The 9,366-nt window shown below is 39.9% G+C and overlaps 1 protein-coding gene across 2 annotated transcripts in view; it reads right to left on the bottom strand.

Moving 5' to 3' along the window:
• Positions 1-9,366, bottom strand: part of EIF5A2 (eukaryotic translation initiation factor 5A2) — a 20,440-nt gene that overhangs the window by 4,664 nt on the left and 6,410 nt on the right. The window contains exons 4-5 of one of the 2 annotated variants that reach the window (XM_011998306.1): positions 990-1,121; positions 1-104 (exon numbers count right to left, since the gene is read on the bottom strand). In XM_011998306.1, the coding sequence (XP_011853696.1) occupies positions 45-104; positions 990-1,121 (192 nt within the window). In that variant the 3' untranslated portion in view covers positions 1-44. The remainder of the gene's footprint in view (positions 105-989; positions 1,122-9,366) is intronic. The other variant, XM_011998307.1, reaches the window with a different exon arrangement.

Below are 9,366 nucleotides of genomic sequence, written 5' to 3'. Positions count from 1 at the left end.
CAGTTGATTCAGACCTAAACAGTGTTCATGCCTGATGTTTCCATTTATTTGCAGGGTTTTATGGCTACAGCATATTCTTCACTCATTGCACACATGACAGACACCTAGAAGGAAAAAAGCAGGCAAAAGGTTATTCAGGAGACAATACACATAGAAGATATAATTAGTTCATTATATATTGTATATTTGTGGATATTTCGTACATAGGGACTTCTGAAAGGGGTATTCCAAAACAAGCTATTTTCTTTACAGTTTTCCAAAGCAGAATTTCTCAAATAGTGGTTTGTAAGACAACTTCCAGGGAAAAGGAAAAATGACTATAAATGTTTGAACACTTACTACACATTACATTTCTCAAAGTTTTAACAAAGACAGTAAATCTCTTTCACTTTTTAACACTCTACTAGCATAATTTCTTACCTGCAAGAATAGCTCAGGGCCAGGCGCCTTGTTCAGGCCTGTAATCCTAGCACTTCTGGGAGGCCAAGGTGGGCAGATCGCCTGAGGTCAGGAGTCTGAGACCAGCTTGGCCAACATGTTGAAACCCAATCTCTACTAAAAATACAAAAATTAGCCAGATGTGGTGGCGTGCGCCTGTAATCCCAGCTACTCAGGAGGCTGAGGGGAGACTCACTTGAACCCGGGATGCGGAGCTTGCAGTGAGCCGAGATCATGCCACTGCACTCCAGCCTGGGTGACAGAGGGAGACTCCATCTCAAAAAACAAAACAAAACAAAAAAAGGGTCAGCTGCAGAGCTTCAGAACAAATTTGGGTTTGAGAGTAATGTTGATGTAGCAAAAACAAACTTTGATACTTTCTTTGGTAATGAGTCTCTAAGGGTTTTATGGAAAACCTGCCTGAGAGATCATTTTCAACATTTTAGTAGTATTTTTAAACCACATTCCATATGTAGTATTTTATGTTAACTAGTTGAGGCTGAAGTTTTTACAAAATGGTTTTCAAAAACAATCCTTCTCTAAGTCTTTACCTGTACATCTTCACCTGCATTGTATTTTCCTTCTATTTCTTTGCCTAGTTCACCTTCTGGCAGTTTAAGATCCTCACGAACTTCACCAGTTTCTGTCAGCAGGGAAAGGTAACCATCTTGAATGCATATCAGCTATTAGAAGAAATTATATCATTTGTGCTGATTAGATTATATCCACTTCTTTGTAATGTTTACATAGTTAAATTGCAATTGATATTCTTGTAAGTACAAAGTAATACATTAATATTCTCGGTATTTAAAAATGCTAAAAATATAAAAAATATAAAATATGTACAGAATGGAAGTATAAGTTTACTCCTCCCGGTACTTCTCATACCCAATCTCTGCATTATTAAATAGTTTAGGTTTCTTTACAGTGTATTCCATTTATGTTTACAAAATAAATATAGTTGCTTTTTTTTAAAATGGGATATTGTAAGTACTTTACAGTGAACTGTTTTGACTTAATAATATGTCTTAGAAATACTTTCTAACCAGAAAATATAAACCTACCTTAGTTAACTACCACATAGCTGCATGGACATACTATAACTGATTTAACCAATTTCATATTACTGGGCATAAAAGTTATTTTTGCTATTACAAACAATGCATTTTCTAATTTGGGTATGAGCAAAATTAAGTGGAAAATTTTTGGTCTTCAGCCAACAACAACAACAACAACAACAATAAAATCTACTAGTGTATGGATAACAGTAGCGGAAAAAAAACCCAAAAAAACCACAGTTGTCAACCCAACCTGCAAAAAAGCACAGTTTTAATACCACTGAACTTCTTTTACTACAGGAATGAGGAAACAACCAACCTCCACTCATTTATTCTATTAATGAAAGCATGTACACCATTAGTATGCCTAGAATCCTAATACGTTTTATAAAAGGCTATTATCCAGAATACCGGCTGCTAATATCTACAAAAGGAATCAAAGACAATGGCCCTTGAACCCCTGTAAACCACTACGATATAACCCAGACATATCGTTGGGATTGTTCTCCTCCACATACGTCAAAACTGACTCTGGCTCTCCACAGAAACTCCATCTACCACAGGAAATTTGTTTTTATGTCTAGAAATCTCAAAAATAAGAAATCCTACAGAGCTACAACAAAGAATTTTAACTAACCTCTTAGACCCTCAAATATTTGTGAGGTGGCTGGTAGAGAAGTAGGAGCAAGGAGGTTAAGGTAGAAGTGTAATTTTTAAAATATATATATATATGGATATAGTGTTAAAGATGGGGATCTCATTATATTGCCTAGGCTGGCCTCAAACTCCTGGGGTCAAGTGAGCTTCTGCTTTAGCCTTCCCAGGAGCTGGGACTATAGGTGTGCACCAATCCACCTAGCTTGAAGTGTAATTTTTAAACAACCACAACATTCCAAGGCAAAACTTTCTGATTTCTGTTTAGTTATTCCCTAAAGCAGAGCTTGTCTATTTCAAGAGTTAAATGTTCCTACTGTGCCACTAGTGACTGAAACACAGAAGCCAAATAATAATACTGATATTTTGAAAACGATGTATGTAATGGAGTTATTTTATTTTTTAAGAGTTAAGAATCATAAACTGTGGCATGAAATATATAAAGCATTTCAAATGTGAAATGTATAAATATAAAACATCTAGTAAAACAATGCATTTACAGACATTAAACATCTTATAAAATAAATTGCTATATTAAATACAATTAGAGTTTTTAAAAATAAAACTAAGCTATGAAAAACAAAAATAATGAGAACAAATTAATCTTTGATATGGTTTGGCTTTGTGTCCCCACCCAAATCTCATCTTGAATTGTAATCCCCACATGTCGAGGGAGGGACCTGGTGGGAAGCAACTGGATCATGGGGTCAGTCTCCCCAATGCTGTTGTCGTGATAGTGAGTGAGTTCTCTTCAAAGTGTTTAGCAGTTCCTGCCTCACTTGCTCTATCTCCTGCTGCCATGTAAGATGTGCCTTGCTTCCCCTTCGCCTTCTGCCATGGTTCCCGAGGCCTCCCTAGCCATGTGGAACTGTGACTCAATTAAATATCTTTTCTTTATAAATTACCCAGTCTCAGGTAGTTCTTCATAGCAGTGTGAAAAAGGACTAATACAGAAAATTGGTACCAGGAGTTTGGGCCACTGCTATAAAGATGCCTGAAAATATGGAAGCCACTTTGGAACTGGGTAACAGGCAGAGACTAGAACAGTTTGGAGGGCTCAGAAGAAAGAAAGATGAGGGAGAGTCTGAAACTTCCTAGAGACCTGTGGAATGAATTTGACCAAAATGCTGACAGTAATATGGACAGTGAAGTCCAGGCTGAGGTGGTTTCAGATGGAGATGAGGAACTCACTGGGAACTGGAACAAAGGTCACTTCTGCTGTGCTTTAGCAAAGAGACTGGCTGCATTTTGCCTTGCCCTAGAGATCTGTGGAACTATGAACTTGAGAGAGATGATTTAGGGTATCTGGCAGAAGAAATTTCTAAGCAGCAAAGTGTTCAAGAGGTAACCTGGCTTTTTTTGAAAGCATACAGTCATATGCATTCACGAAGAGATGATCTGAAACTGGAGCTCATGTTTAAAAAAAGGCAAGAATAGCATAAAAGTTTGAAAAATGTGCAGCCTGACCATGTAGTAGAAAAGAAAAACCCATTTTCTGGGAAGAAATTCAAGCCAGCTGCAGAAATTTCCACAAGTAACAAGGAGCTGAATATCAATACCAAGACAATGGGGAAAATGTTGCAAATGGGGAAAATTTTGTAAAGATGGGGTTTCACCACATTGCCCAGGCTGGAGAACTAGTTTTTTAAAAAAAAAATTCACAGAAATGTTTCTGGACATTCCAGATGTCTTCATGGCATCCCCTCCCAACACAGGCCCAGAGGCCTAGGAGGGAAAAACGGTTTCGTGGGCCAGGCCCAGGGCCCTGATGCTCTGTATAGCCTTGGGACTTGGTGCCCGGTACCCTGTATCCCAGCCACTCCAGCTCCAGCTGTGGCTAAAAGGGGCCAAGGTACAGCTTGGGCTGTTGCTTCAGAGGGTGTAAGCCCTAATTCTTGGAGGTTTCCATATGGTGTTGGGCCTGCAGGTGCACAGAAGGCATGAATTGAGGTTTGGGAGCCTCCGCTTAGATTTCAGAGGATGTATGAAATGTCTGGAGGTTCAGGCAGAGGTCTGCTGCAGGGGCAGAGCCCTTATGGAGAACCTCTGCTAGGGCAGTGTGGAAGGGAAAGGTGGGGTTAGATCCCCCACACAGAGTCCCCACTGGAACACTGCCTAGTGGAGCTGTGAGAAGGGGATCACCATCTTCCAGATTCCAGAATGGTGCACCATGTGTCTGGAAAAGCCACAGGCACTCAATACCAGCCACTGAAAGCAGCTGCAGAGGCTGTACCCTGCAGAACCACAGGGGTAGAGCTGCCCAAGGCCTTGGGAGCCTACCTTTTGGATCAGTGTGCCCTGGATGTAAGACATGGAGTCAAAGGAGATTATTTTGGAGCTTTAAGACTGAATGGCTGCCCTGCTAGGTTTCAGACTTGTATGGGACCTGTAGTTCCTTTGTTTTGGCCAATTTCTCCCATTTGAAGTGAGAGCATTTACCCAATGCCTGTACCCTCATTGTATCTAGGAAGTAACTAACTTGCTTTTCATTTTATAGGCTCATAGGCGGAAGGGACTTCCCTTGTTTCAGATGAGACTTTGGACTTGGACTTTTGGGTTAATGCTGGAATGAGTTAAGACTTTCAGGGACTGTAGAGAAGGCATGATTGTGTTTTGAAATGTGAGAACATGAGATTTGGAAGGGGCCTGGGACAGAATGATATGCTTTGGCTCTGTGTCCTCACCCAAATCTCATCTTGAATTATAATCCCCACATGTCAAAGGAGGGACCTGGTGGGAGGTGATTGGATCATGGGGGCAGTTTCCTCCATGCTGTTCTCATGATACTAAGTGAGTTCTCATGATATCTGATGGTTTAAAAGTGCTTGACAGTACCCCCCTGCTTGCTGTCTCTCCTGCTGCCATATAAAACATGCCTTGCTTCCCCTTCACCTTCCTCCATGATTATAAGTTTCCTGAGGCCTCCCCAGCCATGTGGAACTGTGAGTCAATTAAATCTCTTTTCTTTATAAGTTACCCAGTTTCAGGTAGTTCTTTATAGTAGTGTGAAAATGGACTAATACAATCTTTTAAATTGAATTATTTATTAAAAAATCTTAAGTTCTATAGAAAAGTTGCAATAATGCAATGAAATCCCATATCCTTTACCTAGATACTGCCATTGTTAACATTTATCACATGTGCACTATTTTCTCTATGTATACATCCAACATATATAACATCTATCATATACATTCTTATTATTTTTAGAAAACTATTGAGAGTAAGTTCCAAAGATCATGATTCTTCAGCAGTAAATACTTCAGTGCAACAGCCATGACTTTTCAGCAATTAAAACTTCAGTGTATTTTTCTCAAGAACAAGTATATGCTCTTAGATAACAACAATATATTTTTCAAAGTCAGGGAATTTAATACTGATAACCTATTATTCAATATATAGTACATATTTAAATTTGCCAATTATCCTAGTATTGTCCTTGATAGCAACTTTTTTCCCTAACTCCAGGGTCATATCTTGTATTTATTTGGCTATCATATCAGTTTAGTCTCTTAATTCTAACAGTTTCCCCCACCCCTTAACTTTCATGGCATCAACTTTTTGTTTTTTGGAGGGTTTGGTTTTTGTGAGACCAGGTCTTGCTCTTTCACGCAGGCAGGACTGTGGTGGCATGATCATGACTCACTGCAGCCTCAACCTCCAGGGCTCAAGTTATCCACCCACCTCAGCCTCCAGAGTCACTGGGACCACATGCATACAACCACTATGCCTTTTTTTTAAAAATTTATTTTTATTTTTGTAGATACAGGGTCTTCCTGTGTTGCCCACACTGGTCTCAAACTCCTGGGGGTTCACTGTTTTATAGAATATTCCTCAGTTTGTGTTTGTCTCAACTGTTTGTTCCTCGTGATTAAGGTAACATTTTTGAAAGGAATACTATACAAATGATGTGCCCTCAGAGTATCCTATCAGGAGGCAAATGTCAATTTGTCCCATTACAAGTGATGCCAATTTTGATACGCTAAGGTAGTTATCTGCCAGATTTTTCCACTCCAAAGTTACACTTTCCCCCTTTGTAATTTGCAAGCTTTAAGAAAAAAAAAAAAAAAAAAAAGGCAACAGTGTCACTGTCAAGCCCCTAAGCATATTTTTGTGCAAATGTTTCCATCTTCTCTCTGACTCCATAGAGTTGGAAGGTGGGGATGGTAAGGAAATTGTTATAAGTATCTTCTTCTGGTCCTTTACCTTTAAACAAACCTACTGATTTGATCACTTTTAGATGTTTTTGAACAGTTTTTTTTTTTTTTGGTAGAAAGTAATTATTATTAGTAGCAAGCAGGGAGACAACAGAGGTGAGGGTCAAAAAACTTTAGAGATGTAAGGCATGTGAAGGTGTACCAAGCTCCTGAACAGTATATGAAGTTATAATGCTATCAGAATGTGGTATTTTTGGCTGGGTGCAGTGGCTCACACCTGTAATCCTAGCACTTCAGGAGAGGCCAAGGCGGGCAGATCATTTGAGGTCAGGAGTTCGAGACCAGCCTGGCCAATATAGCAAAACCTTGTCTCTACTAAAAATAAAAAAATTAGCTGGATGTGATGGCATCTGGAGTCCCAGCTACTTGGGAGGCTGAGGCAGGAGAATCACTTGAACCCAGGAGGTGGAGGTTGTAGTGAGCTTAGATCACACCACTGCACTCCCACCTGGATGGCAGAGCAAGACTCCATCTCAAAAAAAAAAAAAAAAAGAATGTGGTATTTTTTATTTCCTACTAAAATAATCCAGGGCTCCTTGGATAATTCCAGGTCCAGATCAGGAAGTGTATAAGATGAACCTGGAGCAAGCTGTTGTACTAAAAAGCAAGGAGCTATCAAGGAGAATTAAAATTTGGCCCATGTCAAAGGGACTCAAGAGCTAACTTGAATAAGCTCCCATTGACCAAGATGGAACAATGTGAGAATCAATAAGGACAATAACAACAGTGGATTGAAACACAAGTATGTCTAAATGTTTGAGTTTATAATGAAAAAATATGTATTTGGTCATCTTCAGTGGATGCCAGGAACCAATTTATTTTATAAACTGTACCTTAAAGGGAAAGAGTCAAATACAACCACCCCTGCTACATACACAGACACTGTCTCTTAAGGTAAACAAACAAAAATTGATGAAGGGAAGTTTCTTTTTATAGGAGTATTCTGGCTAAGAAAAACAAATGAAGGAATGACAGAGCATAAATTTTGTCTCCTCCAATTAATAGATTGAGACAGTGATCACATATCTGATAATATCACAAAAGGAGAAACAATCAGACTTATTTATCTAATGACTGCATAGAACATTATGGAGTAGTCCTGTTAAAGGAAAGAAAGGAAGAAAATAAAAATCTGAACTGAATCTGATCAAGACTCTACATCTTACTACCAAGTTTCAGGAAACACAAGGGACAGAGGAACATGTTAAAAAACAAGGAAATGTAATTAGCAAAATCCATACAGTGGGCAAGTCTACAGAAGAAATGACCCAGTGTCTTTGTCAAAAACTTGCAGAGACAGAAGTAATCACACTGGTAATTGTTGAAGCTGAGTGACAGGTACACAGGATTCATTATACTACACTTTGAAAATTTCCACAATAAAAAGTGAAACAAAAAATGCTATAGTATATATGAATTCTAGAACAAGCACCATAACCACTAAGTGCTGGGACGCACAGTAAGCTAAGGAAGCAAAACATGATCTAAAAGGGAGTGTGGGGAGAGTTAGTGACTACAGATTCTGTCTTAGATGTAGTCAGAATAGGAAAGAACACTGAAAAGGGGGAATTATTGGGAAACTACTTTGCCTCATTTGTACTACTGATATACAACAGAAGGCTGGAGAAGGTATATTATCCCTACAGGTGCCTTCCTCTTTTTTTTTTTTTTTTTTTTGAGATAGAGTCTAGCTCTGTCACCAGGCTGAAGAGCAGTGGCGCAATCTCAGCTCACTGCACCCTCCACCTCACTGGTGGTCTCGAACTCGTGATCTCGTGATCTGCCCGCCTCAGCCTCCCAAAGTGCTGGGATCACAGGCGTGAGCCACCATGCGTGGCCAGGTGCCTTCTTAGTTCTAATTTCTGAATTTAATTTTTTTTCTCAATCTATTTCAAAACAACCAGACTTGTTTAGGTAACACCTATTCCTTTTTATTTCTTCCTTCTTTTCCCCCAGAGTGTAGCACTCTTGTGCTACTTCCTTAGAGTTGCTGATTCCTGGTAGAGATTGAATGCTTGATCACCATTATTATACAGCCTAAGCAAATAACACCACCATCACCTGACCCATCATCTGACCCACCAAGCCACACAACTGGGAAGGCACAGCAGCTCTCCATCATTGAGTGGAAGTAGCGTATATGAGATCAGCTTGAGAAGGACCTAAACGTACAAACAAGTTGTATAAGAAGTGGCTCAGATGGCCGGGCGCGCTGGCTCAAGCCTGTAATCCCAGCACTGTAGGAGGCGGAGGCGGGCGGATCACAAGGTCAGGAGATGGAGACCATCTTGGCTAACATGGTGAAACCCCGTCTCTACTAAAAAATACAAAAAACTAGCCGGGCGAGGTGGTGGGCGCCTATAGTCCCCCGCTACTCAGGAGGCTGAGGCAGGAGAATGGCGTAAACCCGGAAGGCGGAGCTTGCAGTGAGTGAGCTGAGATCCGGCCACTGCGCTCCAGCCTGGGCAACAGAGCAAGACTCCGAATCAAAAAAAAAAAAAAAAAAAAAGTGGCTCAGACTCAGAAAACACCTTCTCTTACCACATTGACACTTCTCCCTCAACTCATACCAATGACTTGATGGAGAGTTGCCTATGACTGAGAAAGGAAAATATTCACAATGGTTTCTAGATGGTTATGCATTATATGATGACGCCATTCAGGGGTCGGCCTGAAAGTGGGTTTGGGAAGAACTTCAAGCACTGGACCTGAAAGAAGACAGAACCAGAAGTGTGTATTTGCACTGATTAGCAGCTGTAGCTAACAATTTGGCTGGAAGGTTAAGGACACAGAAAGAACAATATAGGAAAACTGCTGACAGTAAGGTTTGGAGAAGTGGTATGTTTACAGACCTCTCCAAATAATTGAAGAATGTGTCCACATGAATGCTCACCCAAGGGAATCTGTAGAGATTAGGCTCTAAAAAATTAGGTGTACAAGGTGATTCTCACTGTGAATGTGTGAATGTCATTCAGCCTTTTTTTTTTTTTTTTTTTTTT

Source organism: Mandrillus leucophaeus, unplaced genomic scaffold, assembly GCF_000951045.1.
Source record: "Mandrillus leucophaeus isolate KB7577 unplaced genomic scaffold, Mleu.le_1.0 Scaffold566, whole genome shotgun sequence".
NCBI classification, from domain to species: Eukaryota; Metazoa; Chordata; class Mammalia; order Primates; family Cercopithecidae; genus Mandrillus; species Mandrillus leucophaeus.
This window is presented reverse-complemented; position numbering and strand designations above follow the sequence as displayed.